General features: G+C 33.2%; 1 protein-coding gene across 3 annotated transcripts in view; it reads right to left on the minus strand.

The window, feature by feature from the left end:
- Window positions 1-26,599, minus strand: part of LOC145296802 (coiled-coil domain-containing protein 83-like) — a 277,113-nt gene that overhangs the window by 13,473 nt on the left and 237,041 nt on the right. For 2 of the 3 annotated variants that reach the window (XM_080142876.1, XM_080142875.1), the window contains 3 exons: window positions 23,123-23,250; window positions 11,854-11,937; window positions 3,282-3,331 (listed from right to left, as the gene is read on the minus strand). In XM_080142876.1, the coding sequence (XP_079999002.1) occupies window positions 3,282-3,331; window positions 11,854-11,937; window positions 23,123-23,250 (262 nt within the window). The remainder of the gene's footprint in view (window positions 1-3,281; window positions 3,332-11,853; window positions 11,938-23,122; window positions 23,251-26,599) is intronic. The other variant, XM_080142877.1, reaches the window with a different exon arrangement.

Genomic DNA, 26,599 nt, shown 5'->3' on the forward strand with positions numbered 1-26,599 from the left:
TGGGTACTATCGGCTAGAATCGAAATCAGAAGATTTAGCGCCTCAGCCTTGGTAGCTGTTTTCTATTTATCATCGTTATCCTCTGAGCTACCGACAGACGGATGGAAAAGATTAAAAATGAAGCGACATTGAGCTATGAATGCTTAATTTTGCGAATGCGCATAAGTAACAGCGGGATTAATGCTTTATTTGACTTACCCTGCCAAGGTCAACTGTTTTGGTTTCAATTTCAAGTCATTAGCAACATTGTTTGTCTGCTATATATTAAGTCGAAAGTGTACTACATGTCCAAAGACCCTATATATCAAATTTCAACTCTGCAAACCAAATACTAAGAAAAGAGTTTAGGAAAGACTTTTCGCGCAGACAACGACAAGGTCATATATATATATATATATATATATATATATATATATATATATATATATATATATATATATAATCATAAGACCACTTAAGAAAGTAAGTGCTTACGCATAATATCGAATTTTTAATCAAACAAATGGTTAAAACCATTGCCAAAAAGGAAAATATGGTGGAAAAAAATGAAATCTGCTTCATTCGAAACCTTAATCCTGATCTAATAATTATTTTTTAAAAACAAATATTTTCACTTGGTCAAAATGATAAGACCACTTTAATAAAATCGACTAGTTTTGAAAAAATGAATACGAAAAGATTTCTATGTTACTAAAAGCAACTTGTTAGTGGATAAAAACATCTTACTAAATTATAAATGACAAAAGGGAAACCATTATCAGAGTTTGAGAGAGGAAGGAATTTTGAGCTTAATAGGGGTGGACTCTCCCATAGATCCATTGCAAACGAAGTGAATCGTAACAAAACGGTCATCACAATTGTTTTAAGAAATCCAGATCAATATGGGCACAAAAAGAGTCCAGGTCGACCAAAAAAAGAAAAAAAAAAAATTAACCCTATCACTGGATCGCCGTATCAGAAGTTTTTAAAAACCTCCAGTATAAGCTCAAGTCGATTGAAAAGCCAAACCGCAGCAGAATGTAGTCCTAAAGCCATCAGAAGGCATCTGAAAATGAAGGGTTTCAATCATTTAAAGCGACTGCAGAAACCACGTCTTCTTGAACAGCACAAAACTAACCGACTTAAATATGCCGCCAAATACCAGACTTGAGATGAAAAGAAGTGGGAAAATTTAATTTTCTCCGATGAGAAAAAGTTTAATTTAGATGATCCAGATGGATTTCAACACGGCATGATAAAAATTTGCCCAAAGAGACTTTTTCAACTCGGCATAGTAGAGGAGGGTCTTTAATGATCTGGGGTGCTTTCTCGTCAGCTGGGACCCTAAAGTTGCAATTAGTGAAAGGCCGGCAAACATCATTGAAGTACATTTTAATGCTTGAAAATGCTTCTATCAGGACTGAAAGTTCACGTCTGTGTGGAAGAAATTGAATTTTCCAGCAAGAGAGCGCTGCGATACACACTTCTCGACAAGCACGAGGATACTTTTCTTCAAATAATATAGAATTGTCAGATCATCCAGCATGTTCTACGGACCTCAATCCTATTGGAAATCTTTGGGGATGGATGGCAAAAGAAGTGTTCAAGGATGGAAACCAGTATGATTTGATAAAGGAACTTTCTGATTCAGTTTTTAGTACATGGGATAAAATTCCTTCGCAACTGATAAAAAACTTAGCCGTAACATGCCGAAGAGAATTTCTGAAGTAATTCATAATAATGGAGGCTATACTAAATACTGAGACCCTTTTTAGTAATTTATAATTGCCTTTTGTTAGATAAATTATCAGTGGTCTTATCATTTTGACCAGGTGAAAAGTCCACTTTATATAAAAACAGAGATAATACATTAGACACAGAGATTTTGTTTTAGTTATTTTTCAAACTTTCTATACTTATTTCTATGAAGCATCCTATCGCATCAAGCCTTATTGAAAGTATTCCGACACAAAGCATATCTAAGAACACTAGCAGACGCATAAAGTACATTTGTGTTAAAATTAAAAAAAAAAATAGCCTAGCCATTTCGGAGTCCATACGGAACGAACTCACATATAATATGTATTAATGAATAAATTAATATATAATCTACTATTATATAAAGGGAATGTTGTTTGCGTGTGTGTGTGTGTGTGTGTGTGTGTGTGTGTAAGAGAGAGAGAGAGAGAGAGAAAGAGAGAGAGAAAGTTCCTATGAGAGTTCCGATTTTGATGAAATTTCACCCGAAGGTACTTTATGTGCCTAGCAGTGTTCTTCGATAGGTTTTATATCGGAATTTCTTTGATAAGTATTGAAAATCGATAATCGAAAAAATCTAATGAAAGAAGGAACAAACGATTTTGACCAAAGTTAACACCTTGCACAACCTAACATCGCAAGTGCATTTGAGATGTTTTATTACCACAAAAGCCGAAAAGCCCGACATATAAAATCAACAATAGGTTCTTTGATATGACAGGGGCGCATTCGAAATTAATGCTTCTGTATACAGCACAATGGCAACAAGATATTTGACTTTTTCATTTGAAACTGAAATTCAAGTCATTATCATCGCACAACATATGAAATCAACAGTAATTCTTTCATATGACAGGGGCGAGTTCGAACTGAATGTTTCTTTTTGGAGCACAATTGAACCATGATACATGACTTTTGCATTTTAAGCTTTAATTCAAGCCATTATATAAAAAAATAATTTTATAAAATCAACATTATATAATGCCAACTGTACACACATCTGTACAGTGCAATGTAGACTGCAATGTATTGGGATTAAGTCACTGCATGGAGATATATGAAGCTTTCTTCCGGTGCACCGCGATGGGCACTCAACTAGAGCAGGCAATCAATCGATTTGATTGAAAAATGGGCGATTTCACCGATTTTCATAACAATAAAAGGAATGTGAGTGTGATATATTCGTTGACCATCATACAATCCCGGGCAACGTGTGGTTACCCTGCTAGTTTATAAATACTCCTAAAATTTCAGTTTCTTTAGAGTATTTTAAAACGGGTTTTGGAGGCATGATATGGAAACATTTAAAAATTGTAATACATAAATTTTGCAATGAATTCGATCGTCAATTATTAGACACCAATTAAGCGATATTTCTCGAATTTCCATTTCTTTAACGTGACCTTTAATCTTAAGCCCTGAATTATAGACATTTTCTCGAAAAGAAATCATGTCACTATAGTTCAGAATGGGCCTGTGAATAATGGCAACTAAGGGATCAAGTTATTTTGTTGGCTTTAAAGGCAAATTCAAATTATTCTTACCGTTGGGTCTTCTTGTGTGAGGAATATTGATTTATTAATGGTATCCGTATCTGAAAAAAAGAGAGAAGTATTGCACTAGTGATTTGTTCAAATATTCAATTATTGGTTATGTTGAACATTTTAGCTCTGTAACGACTGCTAAATGTTTGCGATTAGTTCCATTTAACATTGCAACCGTTATAAGTGCAAAAATAATAATAATCCTTATTTGCAAAATTACTTATTTACCCGATTTACTTTCTAATAATTTAATTTAATCATTTAATTTAATCATTTAATTTAATTATTTAATTTAATCATTTAATTTAATCATTTAATTTAATCATTTAATTAAATTATTTCATTTAATTATTTCATTTAATTATTTAATTTAATCATTTAATTTAATCGTTTAATTTAATTATTTAATTTAATTATTGAACGTAATTATTTAATTTAATCATTTAATTTAATCTTTTGATTTAATTATTTAGTTTAATTATTTAACGTAATTATTTAATTTAATCATTTAATTTAATTATTTAATTTAATCATTTAATTTAATTATTTAATGTAATTATTTAATTTAATTATTTCATTTAATCATTTAATTTAATCATTTAATTTAATTATTTAATTTAATTATTTAATTTAATTATTTAATTTAATCATTTAATTTAATTATTTAATTTAATTATTTGTTTTCAAAGTTTACGATTAAGAATAATAAAATCTGAACAATATTTTTAAATATATTACGAGGTTTTTTTATTTTTAAATACTAATTAAAGCATTATTTAAGCTAAAAAGTTTTTTTTAATATATTACACGCTTTTTTATTTTATAAATATTAACAACAAATTATTAAATTAAACAATATTTATTAAATATGTTACAAGTGGTTTATTTTACAAATATTAATTAATAAATTATTAAGTTAAACAGTTTTATTAAATATATTAAAAGTTTTTATTTTACATATATTAATTAATAAATTATTAAGTAAACAGTTTTATTAAATATATTACAATGTTATATTTTAAAAAATATTAATTTAGTAACAATTTTTAAATAGAAAATAATTATTAAAAATGGAATGTAAATATATATAAATTAACTAACGAATAATAAAATTAGACAATTTTATTAATAATCAAACTGAAATGGATTTTTATCCATCCAAAATTTATAAATTTACAAAGAATTAAATCAAAGAATTTTATTAAAAATGGAACTGAAATATATTACAAATTGTCAATTTTATTTTTGCAAAAATTAAGTGATAATAAAATTAGACAATTTTTTTTTATAAATAACAGAATCGAAATATATTGCAAATTGTTGTCTTCTAAATTTTAATTTTTCAAATAATAATTAAAAAATAGCAAAACCAAATGAATAAGGTAGAGTAATCAATACCATTATCTGGCAGAGGTATGAATAGACATGAAGAATACCTTACTTCTCTAGAATTGACCGAAGATATTATTGTCCAAAATCACACACCTCAAAAACTTAATGACATTCCCAGTGCTAGTCATATAATTGGCATACGGTAAGAACAACGGTCATTTTCAGCAAATATGCCACAAAAGCTTCAGTCAAAATATTTCTCAAGGATAAATGAATTTCCACTTGAAAAATTATATGACTATCTAAAGACACAATTGCTCACGAATTGAAATATTATATGATTTGAGTCATCAACCATTTTATTGTCATGAATAATTATGAAATATTATTAATCACTAGAAGTTTTCACACAGGATGTACATTAGGTGGTTCATTCTTTCATCTGTATTAGTAAACTTGTATCCGAATTGGCGTTTTCTTATTATACTTGTTAAATGTTGAGACATTATGTTGAACAAAAATGGCGGTGAAGAAGCAATGCAGTACGATCCTGAGTGTAATTGATGTCAGCGAACTGATTGAATCCAAAATTTGCCAATTTTATAATAACTTTGGAAACTTTTCATTTGCTGCTCACCATGACTTGTGGTTATAAAAACGATCGTCGAAATCATTGGTCTCATACCCCAACCAGAAGAAGTCAAAAACATTTAACATACATTTAACATTTCTGATATAATTGAAAAATCCTTTCGGATTCATTTTGGGGCATCGTGGCTATGAAAAACAATAGTGCTGATGGGGAATTCTCTAGAAAGATACCTCTTTGTATTTTAATCCCAGTTATTATTATTATTATTATTATAATAATAATAATAATAATTATTATTATTATAATTATTATTATTATAATTATAATAATAATAATAATAATAATAATAATAATAGTAGTAGTAGCAGCAGTAGTAGTAGTAGTAGTTGGTACACTAGGAATAGTACCAAGTCGTCTGGAAAAACGATTGAAAAACTACAGATCCCCGATGTTTTAGGCGGCCTTCAGACCTCTGCAATTGTAGGTACCACCAACATCCTTAGGAAAACCCTTAATCTTTGAAGCTCCTGGTTTGAAGCCGGGATTAAGGGAAATTCTCTGGAAATGAATCCCATTCCTTTCCAGAGAGACGTTGATAAACGAAATCAGAATTATTATTATTATTATTATTATTATTATTATTATTAGCAGCAGCAGCAGCAGCAGCAGCAACAGCAGCTGCAGCAAATATATGCCCCCTTTTGTGTGTCCAAGAGCTTAGTACAGATAACTTTTATCCTCGAAAAGGGGGGACCTATCGAATCCATATTAAATTTTATTTTAATCGCCTAAATTACTAACAGTGAAATGTTTTTTTTTTCTGAATTTTATTTTCATACTATGCTGTTTATTTATTTTTTGTATTATTTGGATTGTTTGAACTATTGTTCTCATCTTGGTTGTTTTTTTTTTTTTCACAACGTTTCTACCGATGTAACCTCCAACCGTCTTCAGATGCATTCACACTGGATGCTATTAGTGAATCGTGAAGGTCTATTTCTTTTTTTTTAAAATAAATCCTGGTCCACTCCATTATTTTTTTTTACATGATGCTTGTATATTTTTTAGATGAGGCTTGGTAATTATTTTTTGTACTATTTGGATTGAATGGACTATTGTTCTTATCTTGGTTGTTTTTTCCACAACGTTTTGACTGATGTAACCTCCGACGGTCATCAAGTGCATTCACCAATAAACTCCAGTGTGAATGCACCTGAAGATGGTCGGAGGTTACATCGATCGAAACGTTGTGAAAAGAAAAGAACCAACTAAAATGAGAACAACAGCCCAAACGATCCAAATAATACAAAAATAATTATCCTCATCTAAAAAATATACAAACATCATACCATTTATTTACTTTTTAATTAAAGTCTCATTAAAGTTTTATATTTTCCCCAAGTAACACTGGAACACGGGTCCTGCTAGTTAATAAATTATTATTATTATTATTATTATTATTATTATTATTATTATTATTAGCCATGATATGCACCCCCAAAGTCGCATATTTTTACTAGTATATGTAATGTAAATGTTTAATTTGCTAAGGAACGACTGATTGTGGTCTCATGACAACAGAACAGACGCTACACTACCTATGCAAAAGAGAGGGTAATGCCTGGAAGAACAGTCTCATAAGAAGAGAGCAGATACTAGATGTTCGTCTCCCCGACCCTAAAAAGTAAGTAATGCCTGTGAAGATGGTATGATGAATGAACATAGATAATAGGAGATAATGCTTGAAAGGATGATACCAAGATAAACGAACATTTTGCTTAAAAGCAGGAAATAATACCTAAGAGGAGGGTGGCAGGTACCACACTACTTCTTTCTACAAAAAGGAGGGGGTAATGCCTGGGAAGATGGTTTCATTAAAACAGAACAGACTCTACACCATTCCATTCTTTAAACAAAGGAGAAGGTAATACTTGGGAGGACAGTATAACAACAGTACAGATATCACACTACCACTGAATTAAGATTGTACATTAATCTTAAATATTATATGTTCGGTTTCAGACAAACAGATTACAAATCTCCATTTATTAATAGATTATTTACTCACTAGAAGTTTTCCCACGAGTCATTATCAATTATTTTCACTTGTAATAACAATTAGTGCTCCATGGGATCTAAGTGGCAACAGATCTCCCTGCTTCTTTTGATCATCACTGGCAATAATTTTTTAAACAGGTGACTATTGAATCCTCACTGATATGTTTTTCAAGGGATCACTACCTATCATGGCACAAAGACTATTTGAGGATTAGGATTAATGAATGTAAGGTAGTTGGTGAGACAGCACCGTAATGATCGATAGAGGTAGAAGCTGGATAAAATTTGATTATTTATAAGGGTAGCTCAACAAGAATTTGTTTATATTGGACTTGAAAACAACTAAGTTGTAATCAGCCGGTATACAGTTCCACAGCGAGGCAGTTTTAGGAAAGACATTTTATTGTTTAGTTTTAGGCACAAATAAAGAGTAGGGGCAATTGTTGATAGTGATTATAGCTAGACGAATGTTTGTTGTAAATGTTTTACAGGAAAGGGGGTAGTATAGATTGAAGTTCAGTCAAGCACTTGCGATAAAAATAAGGATAGAGCATAGATAGACTCTCAACGTCTCTTCTGTGAGAAAGAGTTTGTAAGGAAGGGTAAATGTATAGTTTAGCGAAGTAAATTATTTGCCAGATAAAATAATTATAAAAACTATTTATTTTTTATATACACATTATTAAACCCAAAGGCTAAAATGAAACCAGAAAATTATTTTCTATTTTTATTATTTTTTCATCATTTCTTATTAGACCAAATGTACGCTGTATTCTTTTTTTTAAATTTGGCTTTGACAGATTGGCCTTTTTAAGGCCAAATTTGGCCTTTTTACGCTCTTTCGTTATATGGCGGTCAAAAACGAAATGAAAGAGCATAAAAGGGCCAAATGTGGCTTTAAAAAGGCCAATCTGTCAAACTTTAGAAAAGCCAAATTTTAAAAGCAATACGGTGGCCTCGAATGTCGTACAGTTTGTCTAATAAAAAAATGATGAAAAAATAATCAAAATAATTTTTTTCCGGCTTTATTTAAGCCTTTGGGTCTAATAATGTGTTTTATAAAAATAAATAGTTTTTAGAATTTTTTGTCTGTCAAATAATTTACACCGCTAAAGTACACATTTACTGAAAAGGATATCAACAACTAGATTCTGGTTTTTAACCTTGTCAACAGTGACTCCCCCGTAAAAAAAAAAAAAAAAAAAAAATACTGATCTCGGATACATGATGAGCAGGTGGTTTTCTCTTCCGTTTGAGCTTTATTGACGGCCCTGGCTCAGGTTGTACACGTTCGACGGTTTATTTAGTGAATCCATCGCCAGACAAAAGAGTAAAAGAGATAAGTTATCTCCTTGAAAGATATCTCTTTGGATCTTGACGTCAAGTATTGTTATTGCCTCATTAGTGATTGTTTGCCACAGATATGTACAGCCGTGGTCTCCTTGGTTACAGTAATCTTCACAGCAATGGACGAACATCATCATCTGTTTGGTCAGCGCTGTTGTTATCTGCACAATTCTTGTTAGTATTTCAGGTTTTGGTCCATAATCCATTACAACCACAACAAGGTATTTGAAGTTGCTGATCGTTTCAGCTTTTTGCCTCTGACATTGATTTCCTTACTGATGCCAGTGGTACTGTTGCGAATTACTTCATGTTTTTTTTTTATGCTGATCTCCATACAGTATGCTGTCAAGGTTTTGCCTAGGCTCTCTTTTAAGTTGAACAGTTCTTGTTCAGTCCCTAAGTCCATCGATGTTGTTTAGCATAATACATAACTAGCCTAAATGAAGTAATTTGAAAGAGTGTAAAGGAATTAACGTAAATTAAAGAAATTAACCATCGAGGGCCAATGTATATATACAGTAGAACCCCGGGATATGGTGCCCCTAGGATACGGTTTGTTGAAGTTACGATGTGGAATACGACGTTTTTTCTTTCCCTTGGTTACAGTATTTGCCCCACCTTATGGTGTTATTTATAATTAACCTGGGTGCTCAGCGTTACCCGGGTGTTTGGAGGTGCGCATTGAGCAAATAATAAAAAAGTGGTAATAGGCAGGCAGACAGGCTCGAACCTATACCGCGAAGGAAGAAAAGAATGTGAAAAAAAACTTGACGTCTTTGCTCTTGCGTCCATCGCCAAACCGGAAGTGACGAATGTTTAAATCAAGGCTAGTCAATCGAAAAGAGGGGGTGACTTTCGAAAATATCGGCGAAAAAAAAACGACCTCTCCCTGTAGAAAACTGCCCAGTTGAGGGTGAAGAAATTAATGTTTTTAGCCAATTTTTCGATATTTGTCGTCCGAAGGGTCGAGCTTCAAAACGATACCAATCTCGTGAAAATCCCTTGGCTCTGTCGAAAGCTTAGATACATACATACATACATACATACATACATTTAAACAGACAGGTGAGATTTATATTATAGATGTCATTTGATTATAAACATGTGTATTTTATATTATACTGCATTTTGTTACTAATTTTTAATGACGTATCCCAGGGTTCTACTATATATATATATATATATATATATATATATATATATATATATATATATATATATATATATATATATATATACATTTATTTTCATGATAAAACATGATACCTAAAAGGAGTGAAATTATATATGTAATCACTAATGTAAGATACCACACAAAATTTAAATAAATATGAAATTCCAGGGTAAACACTTTATAAATAATGCATGGGTCATGTGCCTCTGTATAGTCTCAAGAGACAATGAATACCCCATGTAAGCATAGTTTCACAAGTAATTATAAAGCAAAGGTTGTGCAATCCCTAACCGCATCTCTACTGAATCGACAATGCATGAGTCCAATAGCAAGAAGTGCTAGACGACTGGAAATAATACCAAGATAAATGGAGAGTACAGACAACACCTGAAATTCACAAATGGCCACCCATTTTAGTACTGCCCAGGTTCAATGTTGCTTAACTTCGGTGACCTAATAGAAACCGGTGTGTCAGCGTGATTATGGGTTATGTAAAGCAAAAGCATCTCACACTGATAACACCTGGGAACTATTTCTCACAAGTAATGTAATTCAAGTGCCGTGTTGAGATGGCGAGCTGTCTAGGAATCGTGTCTTAACTGCTGAGAAGCAAGACCATACCAAATGATATGAACGGTGTAAAATATTTAATTGTTTGTATAATTTGTAGCTATGGACAGTTTTAATTCTGTGCACATATCGGGGGGGGGGGGGAGACGCCATTAGTCATTAGTTTAATGAATTCAAAGCTGACTATGCAATCGACCATGCTCAATTCAAACACTATCGAATCTATTGCACTAACACTGTTCAAAATAGTATGAATCTGCTTTTTTTTACCACCAGCTATGCATTTATTATGGTGATATATGGTGATATTTATACACTATATATAGTGTTGAGAACTGCATCTACTTGGGGAAGATGGTTAGATGATGATGAAGATGTTGAAATTAAAGCAAGGTTGGATGGACAGCATTTCTCAAAGTAGACATCATCAAGACTACAGGATGGAACGATAAAGATGTCACCATAAAGAAAATAACACTTCAGCTTTATTTTAAAACATTTATTTAAAAAATCAATGCAGGTAATTTGATTATGTAGTAGAGCTGGAACCTATTCAATGTAGCCGCCTTCAGCCTCAATCCCTGCCTTCATACCGGTCAGGAATTGGAAGCATGCTTTTTCCACAAGTACTAGTGAGAGCTCGGTGTATACTCGGCAGATGGCGGCAATCATGCTAGCTTTGGTGTTGTGGGAGGTCATGTTGGTGATGTCCTCGATATACAACTAAACGAAGTAGTCCAGCAGATTCAGGTTGGGGAAGAGAGGTAACAGTGAGAGAAGGATACAAAGTCATAGCACTCCTTTTAAAGCCAAGCCTGGGTCTCATTGAACTTGTGAGCCGGCGCCAAGTCCTGGTGCCACGCCCAGAGTATGCCAGCGACCACTTTATTGTACCAAGGGATCACCATACTCTTCAGTACATCCAGGTACACTTTGGTGTTGACTTTCAAGCTAACTTCGAAAATGTAAGGTGGCATGATATGAAACCACACCAAAGACCATAACTGTGGCCGGAAACTTGGTTTTCTTCCCACTGATCACGTCCCTGTTATTCGTGGCAATATTTTCAGGATTTTCTTGCTATCATAATTTGGATCGGTAGAGAGCAGGAGTTGTACAGTGGCGCATCTCTGATCTTGCTTGTTGAACATTGTGTCACTTTGATAGACATGATAGAAGGCTCCTATCGCTCTTGGGATTTGTCCAACTAGTAGATGGTCTGTAACAAAAAAAAAAAAAAAGAAAACCGGTTTTCATCAAACTGAAATGGAATCATGTCGTCTTTTCTAGGGCGACAATGTTATCGTTCCACCCTCTATAAATAAATTCTATTTTGAACATTAAGCAGAAAGTGTTCAATAAATCATCTGGTAACACATTTCTTCTGCACTTTCTTAACTCTACCTACTTGTTCTCTTATTTCTTTTTGGAACTTTAAGATCACAATAGTATGGTAATACAACCACCACATTAAAATTAGTTGTAATTCGAAATCATACCTGGTTTCTTTGAAGTGTCTTCCGATAACGCCACGTCTCGCAGACATGTTCCTGACAGAGGACTTCTTGATCTGGAATGAAAGTCTGGCACAACCAACACAAACGAAATTAATCGAAGAAAACATTTTTAATGAAAGGTCTTTTTTTTTTAGCTGCGTTTATGATTGCCTATAACAAAAACAGTCGGTGGCAGCTGATTTAATATCATAGGAAGAAGAAAGAAAGAAAGGAAGCAAAAAAGGAAAAGAAAAATTGAAATAGTGTTTTAAATATCGATAAACATGTAGATTTAACGGACATATCTTATTTGAGATGCGTCCGGGCGATTCTATATAAGGCTCAGTCAGTATGTCAGACTTAAGATTGAAACATATTTTGGTTTTACATACGTCCTTAAATCTCTATTAAGAAATTTTATTACTTTGTAACACTTAATTTTGGAATAACATTTTTGAGGGGTCTGTCACAGTTATGTTGGAAATAGCATGTGTTGATCTGTCTCATTATTACTTTTTAAACACACCTCTCTCTCAACTACCTGTCAGTCTGCCTCTCCCTCCCCTCTCTCGCTCTCTGTCTATCTCTCTTTCTCTACCTAGGGTGGCTTCCTTTACTCTTGACAGACTATGGATACCCAAAGTAATATCCGTATTGATGCTGACATGTGTTGGACGGGTTTCACAAATTAACAACCAAACTAACCCTATCTTTGGTCAGACATTTATTCATCCCTCTTTCTTTCATGTGCATTTTATCACTTTCTCCCCTGTTTCTCTTAGCCGACATCTGCCAACTAACCCTGCTGCACCAACTGCTCTACACCTAATAACCCAAGTACTTCCATCCATTCTTTCATCATCATATTCGATTTGACCTCTCTTTTACATATGTTGAGCAGCTGGTCAGGTTTTTTATTCGTCCCTCCCTCTATCCAGAACATTGTTATCACTTTCGCCATAGTTTTCCTTAGTTTTCACTATTTTACGTCTATACTAACCTAAAAACTATCATCCATTCTTTCAACGTGACCATAACATCAAAGTCTCCTGTTTTGCATCCATCTCCCTATACTATCCAGATTTAATCCGTCTCTAAGGTTCATCAGAACTAAATCTATCTTTAAGACTAACATTATGCATCCATCACATCATTTTCATCCCTCCATGCAGCGCATGTCTTCAACTCTCACCAAATAGGTTTCACTTTTATGCATCATCACACTTTGTACATACGCCTGATTGACTCTCCTCTTCGGTGACAGTGATAATGATTAACTAGAACAATGCTATTTTTGCTTAAATACCGCCAAATATCTGCAGAGGACAGATCATGAAACAGCATTTTATCACGAAAATTCTATCATTTTCAGCAGAGTTAAATTTGTGCTTTAAAAATTTCTAGTCAAACTTTTACTTTAATAATATGTAGGTACGCACTTTTGACATTCACAAGTAAAAGATCGCTACAATAAAATATTATTTTCATTTTTGCAGGTGCTATGCAACGCAATTTCACATGAAATATAAAATATATACTACATTTTTTTAGCATGTTTCAGAACTTTTGGCGTCTTCTAAAGATTAAACATTTTTATAATATTAAAATGTGAAATCCAGACTTACAGATTGATATATATTTAAAGAAAACAAGAACAACTTTTCTAAGATATGTTCGTTTAGTTTATACATTCAGCATTAAATATGCTATTGCAATCTAAAGTGTGACAGACAAACTAAATGGTATTCAATTTTAAGTGTAAACAGACCAACCAACATACAGTTCAACACAGACAAATGCGTGATCGACTAATGACATACCAAAGAAAATGCTAATTCAATCTTGAATGTGACAGACAAACGAAATAGTATTTCAATTATAAGTGTAAGATGCCGATGAAAATACAGACAGACAAAATGTTTGGTCGACTAATGACAGTCCAACGAAAATGTTATTTCAATCTTAAAAGTGACAGACCAACGGAAATGCTATTTTAATCATAAGTGTGACAGATCAACGAAAATACTATTTTAATCCAGACAGAAAGTGTGACCGATATGCGATAGACCAACGAAAATGCTATTTCAATCTTTGATGTTTCCATTACAAACAAACAAAAACGATATTTCACTCTCCAGCGTGACAGACCAACAAAAATCATATTGCAGTCTTAAATGTGATAGACCAACGAAACTGCTATTACAATTTTACCTGTCAATGACCAATGAAAATGCTATTTCAATTTCAAGTGTGACAGACCAATGAAAATGCTATTTCAGGATTAAGTGTAGCAGATCACCGCAACTTTTATTTCAAACGTAGGTTTGATAGACAAACGGAAGTTGAAAATACTTTTTCTTTTACTCTCGCATTTACGTTTGAAATGGCATTCGTGTTAATCCATCACACTTGAGTTTGAAATTACTTTTAAAGGCACAGATTGAATGGACGTATCTGGAGAATATTTGTTACGTATTTGGACGTATTTCTGAACATTTTGTTTCCTCTTTTGTCAAAGATTGGACATTTTTACTTAACACAAACACGAAAATTACAAACTCATTCTTGAATCCTCTCGTGTAAAGAAAACAAATAAACAAACACAGAAACATCCTCAGTTGGTAAGTTCAATTCTAAATAATTGTTTTGAAACCATCTTAGAAGTTATTTAGTGAAGATAAATTTTCTTTCTGTATTTCAGACTCAGGTGTATTTGAAAAATGAATTGCAATGCAAAGTTGAATATTTGTCTCCGTAATTAATTTCAGTAAAATAATTAGGAGAATTCATCTTATTTATAAAAATCTATACTCTTATAAATACGTTTTTTCTTTTGTGTGTATTGATATTCATATTAAAAAAACACTTTTCTATTTATTTCAAAAGAAAATACAATTTTCTTATATATGGGTTGTAGAATTGCATTCACAAACAAAAGATCTAGCTAATTTGCATATTTTTTTAAACATTCATTTTAATTAATTCCCTATTAATTGCTTCGGTTTTCTAATGGAGTAATCATCTTCAGTTAACTACTAGCATGGGTGTCCGGCGTTGCCCGGGTGTTTGGAGATGTATGCTGAGTAAAAAAGAAAAAACAAACAAACAAAAAAAAAAACGGTCAATTTTATTAATTTTGACCCCTATTATGACCCCTTAACATTTTATGTTTTTGGCTCAAATAAAGTTATTAAGTTAGATCCATGTCTAATAACTAAAATTTCAATTCTTTAGACCCAAAATTGTCGGAGGAGTTTGGTAGAGTTCTCAAAGGTCAAATCGTTGAACTTTGACCCCTTATTAGCAAAATTTCTGGCCGAAAACGAATTACACGGATTTTCCCAAACTTGTACCCTGTATATCGAATTTCGAGTTTGTAGACTTAAAATTGACAAAGTTAATGCGTAGGTAAATGTACACAGACGCACAGACAGACACACAGACAGACACACAGACAGACACACAAACAGACACACACAGAGACACACACACACACACACGTTAACTTGTATAGATATACTAGCATGGGTGCCCGGTGTTGCCTGGGTGTTTGGATGTGTATGCTGAGCAAAACAAAAAAACATTATTAACTTTCACCCCTATTATGACCCCTTAAAATTTATTGTTTTGGGCTCAAATAAAGTTATTCAGTTAGATCCATGTCCAAGGTACCTATATCTAAAATTTCAATTGTTTATACCCAAAATTGTCGGAGGAGTTTTGTAAAGTTCTCAAAAGTCAAATCGTTGAACTTTGACCCTTTAACAGCTAAATTTCTGGCCAAAAATCGATTACATAGATTTTCACAAATCTCAGTACCCTGTATATCAAATTTCGAGTCTGTAAACTAAAAATTAACAGAGTTATTGCGTAGGGACATGTACACACACAGAACGTGTCTGTATGTCTGTGTGTCTGTGTGTCTGTCTGTCTTTTTGTGTGTCTGTGTACATTTCCCTACGCAATAACTCTGTCAATGTTTAGTCTACAGACTCGAAATTTGATATACAGAGTACTGAGATTTGGGAAAATCAATGTGACCTAGTTTCGGCCAGAAGTTTGGCGATTAAAGCGTCAAAGTTCAACGATTTGACATTTGAGAACTCTACCAAACTCCTCCGATAATTTTGGGTCTAAACACTTTAAATTTTAGATATAGGTTCCTTGGACATGGATCTAACTTAATAACTTGATTTGAGCTCAAAACAATAAATGTTAAGAGGTCATAATAGAGGTCAAAGTTAAAAAAATTGACCTTTGTTCTTTTTGGTCAACCTACACCTACAAACACCCGGGCAACGCCGGGCACCCATGCTATTATGCATATAAAAGTGAACGTGTCTGTCTGTATGTCTGTGTACATTTCCCTACGCAATAACTCTGTAAATTTTTAGTCTACAGACTCTACATTTGATATACAGAGTATGAATATTTGAGAAAATCTTTGTAATCCGTTTTCAGCCAGAAATTTGGCTGTTAAGGGGTCAAAGTTTAACGAATTGACCTTTGAGAACTCTACCAAACTCCTCCGACAATTTTGGTATAAGCAATTGAAATTTTAGACATAGGTTCCTTGATCTAACTGAATAACTTTATTTGAGGCCAAAACAATGAATGTTAAGGGGTCATAATAGGGGTCAAATTAAAAAGAAATTGACCTCTGCGGTCTCTGCCAAATTACTCAGATAATTTCTGGTGTAAACATTTGAAATTTTACATACAGGGTATTCAGAGATAGGACAAAGTTTTCAATCGGTTTGTGTCAAAAATTTGAGCTATCAATATATAAATGTATGTATGTATGTTTTCATGGCTGCCTAAAACTTTTGACAGAGGCGATGGATTTTCACAAGATCAGTATCATTATGAAGTTCGATCCTTCAGACGAAAAATACCGAAAAATTGGCTAAAAAATTAATTTCTTCACCTTCAACTGGCACTTTTCTACAGGGAGAGGTTGCTTCTTTCGCCGATATTTTCAAAAGACATCCCCTCTTTTCGATTGTCTATCCTTAATTAAAACCTACGTCATTTCCGGTTTGGCGGTGGTCGTAACAGCAAAGACGTCACGTTTTTTTTTCGTTCTTTTCCTCCTTCACGGTACGGGTCCGAGCCTGCCTTCCTACTAGCACTTTGTTTTGTTGCTCAACATACACCTCCAAACACCCGGGAAACGCCAAGCTGAAATGCTAGTACGTATATATTTTTGTTTAACAAATTTCGCCTACCAAACTCCTCCTAGTGTTTTAGGTCTACAGACATGAAACTTCATATATAATGTATTTGAATCCATGCAAAACTTTATATTTGGGTTTTAGCCCGGAAAAATCGGTTCAAAAGTGTGAAAATTAAAAAAAAAAAATGAAATTTGCGAGGTGAAGGTCGAACGCCGGCATTACGAATACATAACGTAGTAGGTATTGGTTCGTATTTTAATTTTTAGCCTTGCAGTAAACATGTTTTCATAGTCCAAACATTGACGGTAGAGGCAAAATAAATCGTGAGCTGAACGTTTAGGTTTTGATTCTCGGTGGTGGCGCATGAGTCTTTTTTTTTTAATACTTTTTAAATCATGAATGTATATTGCATCCAATCTATCTACCTATCTATCTTTGTAATCGGTTTTCAGGCAGAAATTTTGCTGTTAAAGGGTCAAAGTTCAACGATTTGACCATTGAGAATTCTACCAAACTCCTCCGCCAATTTTGGGTCTAAACACTTGAAATTTTAGTTATAGCTTCCTTGGACATGGATCTAACTTAATAACTTGATTTCTGCTAAAACAATAAATGCTAAGGAGCCATAATAGGGGTCAAAGTTAAAAAAAATTTGACCGCTTCGGTCTCTACCAAATTACTAAAGACAATTTCTGGTCTAAACATTGGAAATTTTACATAAAGGGTATTCAGAGATAGGAATTGACTAAAACTTTAATATCTTCACCTTCAACTGGCCACTTTTCTACAGGGGGGAATCGTTTTTTTATTTTCGCCGATATTTTTGAAAATCATCCTCTCCTTTCAATTGTCTAGCTTTAATTTTAACGTAAGCAACTTCAGGTTTGGCGGTGGTCGTAACAGCAAAGACGTCTGGGGGTTTCCCCTGTTCTTTTCCTCCTTCGTATTACGGGTTCGAGCCTGCCTTCCTACCAGCACATTTTTTTGCTTGACACACACACCCAAACACTCTGGCAACGCCGGGCACCCATGCTAGTATATATATTAAACTAAAATTGTCTGTTCGTGTGTTTATGTGTGTGTGTGTGTGTGAACATTTCCCTATCAAATAACTGTCAATTTTCAGTCTACAGATTCAAGATTTGGGAAAATCTTTTGAATCGGTTTTCGCCAAGAAATTTGGCTGTCAATGGGTCAAAGTCTCACGATTTGACCCTTGAAAACTCTACCAAACTTCTCTGCCAATTTTTGGTCTAAAAACTTGAAATTTTAGATGTAAGTTACTTGGACATGAATCAAACTTTTTAGTTTGATTTGAGCCCAACACAATAAATGTTAAGGGGTCAAAACTGGGGTCAAAGTTTAAAACAATTGACCTCACCCAATTTTTGGTCTAAACATTTGAAATTTTAGATAGAGTGTATTCAGATATAGGGCAAGCTTTTGATAGGTTTTTATATACTAGCAGTTCAGCCTGGCTTTGCTCGGGCTCTATCTGTTTATCCTATGTGTGAATAATTTCAAATATTTAGACCAAAACTTGCCTGAGTAATTTCGTAGAGACCGCAGGGGTAATTTTTTTTACCTTCGACCCCAATTCTGACCCCTTAGAATTTATTGTTTTGGTTTCAAATCTAAATGAAATGTTTGATCCATGTCTAAGTTACCTGCATCTAAAATGTCAAGTGTTTAGACCCAATATTGACGGAGGAATTTAGTAGAATCTGCAAAGATTAACTCTTTCAACTATCTGAACAATTTGACAAACTATATAACATATATACTTAAATAAATATAGGTATTCGAAAAGATATGCGATTAAAACTTAAAAAAATCAATTGATAAAAATGTTTACTTATCTTCATATATTTTATTATAAGGGGGAAATAAAGATAAAATATAGTTAACTATAAAATAGTTTAACAGTTTTAAAAATGTGAATATTTCACATATGTTAAAAAACATTAAATTCAAACAACATTATAAGTGCGAATCCAGTAGATGATATTGGCGAAACATTTATTTTTAAATCGGCCACGATTGTAATAAATTGCGCAGGTTTAAATAAAGTGTATTTAAATAAAGTACATTTAAATAAAATATATTTAAATAAAGTATATTTGAATAAAGTATATTAAAATAAAGTATATTAAAATAAAGTATATTTAAATAAAGTATATTTAAATAAAGTCCATGTAAATCAAAAAGTACATTTAAATAAAGTATATTTAAATAAAGTATATTTAAATAAAGTATACTTAAAAGAACTTAACTATGTTTATAAAAAAATATATTAACGAAATTATCCTATTCTTGCCAAATATATATATATATAAGCAGTTTTGAAAAATAGCGGAAGTATTGTATCCATTTTGTGCTTCCATACCCTAATTGACAGACCTGTCAGCGTGTTTGAAAGTAAGGGTCTGTTTTTATGCACAATTACCCAGCTATAATTTCCCCTCTCTTTATCTCTCTACCTGTACATATTCTTCCCAACTCTCTCTCTCTCTTTATCTCTCTTTCTCTCTTTCGCTTGCTCGCTCTATCTCTCTCTTGTAGTAAAAAAACCTATGCCGACAAGTTAAGTAACATGATTGAAATCTAGCTAATTGTAGTAAAATATGAAAGTAATTTAAATCGCCGACATTAAAAGTAAATGTGCAGGCAAATGTGTAAAAAAATTTAAAAGAAAAAAACGTCAGGTTATAATACAAACTAACAGAAAAGAAAAAAACACTTGCATATTGTAAGGTTCGCTAAGCCGCTCGGAAATTGAAAATAAACGATGGTACCGTACATATTTATTTTTCAGGGTTTTTTTTTTGGGGGGGGCGGATTGTAGCGTGTTGTGAGTGTGTGCATAGGTAAGTGTAAGTTTATGAGTACTTAATTTTTTGTTTATTGTAGAGAATGCCGGCATATTTGAAAAGTTCTGGAACGTCTGTTTATTTATCAATAGGTAGATTCCGAAATAATCGAATTGTCAACTCTCAGCCAATGAGAATGTGCAGAATGTGAGAAGAGAGAATTTTTTTTTATTTTTGAATCAGGAAATACAAAGATTATGTTATGCCTATGAGTTTATGTTACGAAGAGTGCAAGCACAATATCTGTAGAATTTGTATATTTCCTCCCGGTCCTGATTGGGGCGGTAGGAGAACTTAATATTTAGAGGTAAAATAGGAACTACTACCTCTAAAGATGCTGCGATTGTGATGGTGTTGTTCCTAGGATAGAAATGTAGGATATTATTATAACGACTAAATGTGTCTAAAATGTTCTTAAGTTACATAAGATAGTGGCTAACAGTCTAAACTTAATAAATTTGTATGTGACATGTTATTGCAAACCTACAGCACTTTTTTTAAAATTACATTTTCACCCCAAACATGGTATATTTCTACTTTGATGTAAGAGGTTACTATCAGGGACATAAGCTACTTTGGTCCACAGTGGAATTTCTGCAATCACAATATTATATAGAGAGATGAAGATGGAGATTATAATCCAACAGAACAACGCACTTATAATAATCTGAAACCTTTTAACTATATAAAATAGTGAACATATAAAAATAAGTCAACATTGTTTCTTTTGGTCAAATCATCGTACGTTTTTGTCATTTTTTTTTTAATTAAAAAATGAAACATTTTTATTTTCATTTATTTTAGACAATCTAACACTTTAGATCTATGCGAAGAAGTATAACAGATTTTGAATTTTGTATCACTACGCCCAACTTATGAACAGTTTAAGTAGGTTAAATAAGCGAAATAGTCTCATTTCATCAGTAGCCGTATCACTAAATCGTGTGTCTTCAGTGGTAATATTTTATGCCATTGTGCGGGGTTCGAATCTCACACTTGACAATTGCTTTGTTTTTGTTTGTTTATATTTGTTTTTAACGTTCCGGTTATTTTCTAACCGATAACGATCATCATCAACATGAAACTTTTTTTTCAATTGTTTTATCGCGATTGTAAAGTTTAAAACTTTTTTCTCGTTTGAACTGAGGTACATAAAAGAAAACTTTGAGAAATCGGGTGTTCCTGTTTGTCTCTCCGTGAAGGCAGAGTTAGACACAAGATCGTTTTTTTTTTAACGTGGGGAAAATCTAGATCTCCAAAAAGATTTGAACAAAAGTAAAAGTGTCTCAGTTTTACTAAGGAGACAATCAATATACGAAGTGAATCATCAAAACAGATACTACACTTAGTTCTTATTTACTTGCCTCCCCACGAGGATTAGACACAAGATCGGTTTTTAATGTTGGAAAAATCAAGCTCCCCCAAAAGGTGAACTCTGAATAGGAACAAAATAAAAATTATCTCAGTCTAAAAGGATTTCTCCTCCACTGATTGAGGACAGGAAAAGTGAAGTGTAATGTCAGAACAGATACTAAACTTTGCTCCTATTTCTTACTTTGCTTCCACTACATATAGATGTGGCACAAAGTCGGAAGGTGTGGACAATCAATTCAGCCTCCCTAGAGAAGGAGGACTTTAAAAATTATCTGGGCCGTATGCAATAGACTAACTGCTCTCCAAATAGGGGAGACTACTTGGAACCAATATTTCAGCCTGTTAGATGAAAGGCAACCGAAATGACTCAGTTCCCATCAGAATGATTACTGAGAACAGATCCCAAACTAGTATGTAGCAGTGTAGAGCCTCCAAGCAAATGAAGCCAAGAGACCCACTTCAGCTGGTGGCAAATAAGTTCAGATAAAATAACTACAGATTTGAAATCAGTACATTTAATCCGATGTCCTTATCTATGTCAGTTCTTGAATCTTAATAATTATAAAACTCTCTGGGCCACCCGGGCGTGCGCGCGCCCGTGTTGCTTGCTTGCTTGAAAGCTTGTCGTCACCGATTGGGCGATTCCAGCTTTGAAAAAAGGGATGACAGATGAATTTTATATATATATATATATATATATATATATATATATATATATATATATATATATATATATATATATATAATTGTCTCTATAATAATAATAAAAACGTAATCTGCATGAATCAAAATATTATATTAAAGCGTATCTTCGATCGGGCAACACTGGATATCATGCTAGTCCTTTTTAAATCTTATTATTCAATGTGAAAACTGGCAGTAAAAACAAATGTTCCAACATTTTTAGCGTTTTTATTCCAAGTCGACTGACAACCATATATATATATATATATATATATATATATATATATATATATATATATATATAAAGCAACGTTCTTTGTATGTGTGCATATGAGTATCCGTTTCGGGTTATCACAGCTAAATGGTTATCTAAGAATTAAAATAACCGCAGATATGGAATTGAATCAAACTAATCCCAGATTTAGAATGGTTAGAATAGAAGCATAATACAATTCAATTTTCAATCATGTATGCGACGAGTCAGAGCAAAAGTATAATGTAACGTAAAGAAAATAATTCCTCCCTTTTTTTAATACATTTAGGTAAGTAATATATCTACTACCATCAGGGAGCGACATCTACAATTTGCCGATCACTACTAGAGGAGCAAGCAAGAGCTGGTGAGAAATGTATTGCTGTGGACTCCACGGCATGGGTGCACGAGCACAGGACGACTTAGATTCACGGACATCCAGCAAATTACACATGACGGCAACTGTGATCCTGAAGATCTGAAGCAGCTGATGAAAGACAGGGAAGTCCGGAGAGAGAGAGAGAGAGAAACAAGGAACCCGACTAGATAGATAGATAGATAGATAGATAGATAGATAGATAGATAGATCGATGGATAGATAGATAGATAGATAGATAAATGAATGGATGGATGGATGGATGGATAGATAGATAGATAGATAGATAGATAGATCGATGGATAGATAGATAGATAGATAGATAGATAAATGGATGGATGGATGGATGGATGGATAGATAGATAGATAGATAGATAGATAGGTAAGTAATTCATGGAAATAATTCCGGTGAGTATATCTTAAAAAAAGAGAAACCCGGTGTTGACATGTACTTCAGCTAGTACAAGTAGTATTGTATGCAATCATTCAAGTTTTTACAACTCGTCTTTAAATAATGTGATAAAAGAAAATTACTTACCTTCTGGGGAATGCATTAACGCAGGAAAGCGGGAATAGTTTTCTTGGAGTTTTGTTAGATCCATTTCAAGAATTCCAGGACAGGCTTCCATATCATCAGATTCCGAGCACTGGTTTAAGAAAATTTTGCTGACAATACAAAAATAATAAAACATAAGACAGGATAAACAATAGATCGTTCAAAAAGTAACTATGGATTACCCGAAAGGATATAAAAGAAATGTAAGTTGAAATTTATTTAAATATTATTCATTAAAATAGTAATCACATTCAATTTCAAAGACTGCAGCTTAACAAGAAGGCACGTTATTTTGACGCCAAGTTTAAAGTTTTTGCTTCGTTGAAATGGAGATTACTTAAGTCGTTATGCAATATTTTATTTATCGTCTCCAATACGGAAACATGCTTCTATCTCAAAAACGGCTTATGATAGGCGTTCAGAGTGTCAATTTTAACGCGCAAAAGCGCACATTTTAAAATATCAACTTGTAAAAGTTCGAGGGCGCTTCTATATTATATAAACGAAAATCATATTGAATTTGAAGTGAAACAAATGGTACCTACGTAATTGCCATATCACAAATAGTAATATATCCCAAAATTACGAAAAACGATAAGATAAAAAAATAATTATTAATGAAAAACTGTTTTTGATAAAGTTTATATGGGGAATGAATTTTGTCCGACATTTTGAATTACGTTCATCATGTGACGTAAGCAACAGAATTTAATTATCTCCCATATCAACTTATCTCTTTTTAGTAAGCGTAATATAGTGATTTCACTTCCTTTCACAAATGTCTTTTTTTCATTAATAATTATTTTTTCCCTTATCGTTTTTTATAATTTTTGGATATGTTACTATTCTGAGAGCTGTCAATTACATAGGTAACATTTGTTTCACTTGAAATTTAATATTTCTTTCACTTGTATAATATAGAAGCGCCTGTTCGAGATAAAATATTAATAAAACGGAAACTATGAAAGTATGCAACCCACACAGACATTACGAATAATAAAATACCTTTATTATTTTATTATTGGAATCCTTTCAGATGAGTAATTTGTATATTTGTATATTTATTTATTTATTTATTTGCGGACTGTTATCCTTATCTTAATAGTTATTGTTTCACGACGTTTCGACCAACTATTCTTCTGGCCATTAAACGTGGTGATACAACAGCAACTATGGAAGGCAGTAATTACCGAGAATACAATTAAGAGACTCAGCATTGCTATCCTGTTGCGGTTAATCATCTGAAGAAGACCATAAAATAGTTGGCCGAAACATCTTTAAAAAAAAACAACTATGAATTCTGCAAATGAATAAATAAATAAATAAATAAAATACTTTTATTTTTATAAAACTATGTTTTGTTTGTATGACTTAGATTATTCTCATCTCAATTATTATTTTCCAAACTTTACCTCCAACCTCCTTCACGGGTATCTTGTAGAAATTAGGGGCATTTATAACGTACTTGGGAACCTATACAGTATTTTGAACTAAATTCCTTATTTTATCTAGAGAGGGAGGAGGAATAGATAATTTCTATTCTGTCATGTATGACATATTAAAAATATTAATTGCTATCGCTTGTAATAAGGAATAACTCTGCAGCCTTCAGAAAATTAGCAACTGGAACTGATTATTAATAAAGCCTTTAACCATTGTGCAAGGGGTTATCTATGAGAATAATAGTCTGAATAATCCGAATAACCCAAATGATCGATCCACATCTAAAAAATTCTAATACGTAATATGTTCTATTTATTTATACGAGGATCATTCCAATAATAATACCTCCTATTTTTAACTCAAAAAGTTGAAGAGGTACGAAAACAGGAGTGATATCATCAAAAACCAGAATTTATTTTTAATGCACTTTTGCCAGCAATGAATGAGTCTTGATGGCTTGGTCGTAAATGCTTGCTGAAGCAATGGCGTTGTTGTTAGGAAAATGGGTCTATCAGAGATCTGAACAAGTGGAAGTCTAACGGTACTAAGTTGAGACTATATAGTGGATGAGACAACATCGTCCAGCAAAACTTTGTCAGATATCAGATATTCTGTGGTGGTCAAACGTGTGTGTGGTCAACCGTTGTGTTGCAAACCCGGTGTTCACCTGTACAAGTAGTGTTGTATGTAACCATTCATGTAACTATTTTCTGGCTTTTCACGGACAATCTGGGGTTTCAGCTTTGTCAATGTTTCAATGTAATGGTCAAAGTTGACAGTCAATCCTGGTTCCAAGAAATCCAGAAACCCTTCCTATCCTAGAAGACGGTTTACATAACTTTGACTGCATATGTCTGCATCTTGAACTTTTTTTGTGGAGTGTGAGAGGTGCCATTCCATCGTCTGCCTTTTGGACTTCAAATCATAATGGTGATTTGTCACCAGTGATGATGCAGTCCAAGAAACTACCACTCTTAGCTTCATATTGATTTAACAAGTTCTGGCAGATGTCCCATTGCTGGTCCTTTTGGTCCTGCATGAGCATTCATAAAACCCACCTAGCAAACACTTTGCTGTATCCTAGTGATGACAATATAGTTTCTAGTGTACTGACACCCACTCTAACTCTACACACATTTCATTCACCGTTATCTGCCGATCAGTGTGGATGAGTTAGTTGAGGTAAACTGTGTTTTCTGGAATGGTAGCTGTGCATGGGCATCTGGAGCGTGCTTTTTCACTTATATCTCTAGCGCCACTTGAAATCGACGAACCCATCTCCTTACTGCGTTCACATTAACTGCATCGGCTTTGTAAACGTTCAACATGTGCTGATGAATGTTAATTAGTTCAATTTTTGTCCGCATGGAAGAACTTAATGGCACATCTCTGCTTCTGACGTAGGTACATGACAGGGGTTGCTTTCTAAGATTTCCACACGATCAATATGTTCAACAGAAAGGTGAAACCGCCAGGTGATAAATATATGTTTAGTCATCATAACAATGCAATTTGCAATCCTCTTTGATCCGTTCTGGTATAATAAAAAGTAGGAGGCATTACTTTTGGAATGACCCCCGTATATAATAAATATAAATGATTTATACGTCTATGAGTTATGTAGCAAATTACAGTTCTGGACGAATTGTCGTTTCTAATTTACGGGTGTTATAACTGGGTCAAGTGTAAAATGGAGCCTGTTGAGTGTTGCAAAGTGATCTGGTTTTTGATGAAATGAAAGCAATGTATGGTAAAATGCTAGCATGGTGAATTCAACATGCTCGGAAATCTGTGAAAACAGCTCCCAGACCTTGTCGCCTCCCTCTTGTGCCATTGATGAGGCATCTGTCAGTTAAGTTGAGCTTGCTATTTTAGAAGATTGATGTGTGACTATTCACCAAACAGCCCCAGAGGTCAAGATTAGTACAGTGTGTTAAAATGTTTTTGACTCCTAATGGGGTATGACTCCAATGATTTCGACGATCGTTGTTATAACCACAATCAGAAGCTCCCAAA

This window comes from Euprymna scolopes, chromosome 17 (assembly GCF_053919585.1).
Source record: "Euprymna scolopes isolate OS-2025 chromosome 17, ASM5391958v1, whole genome shotgun sequence".
Taxonomy (NCBI): domain Eukaryota; kingdom Metazoa; phylum Mollusca; class Cephalopoda; order Sepiida; family Sepiolidae; genus Euprymna; species Euprymna scolopes.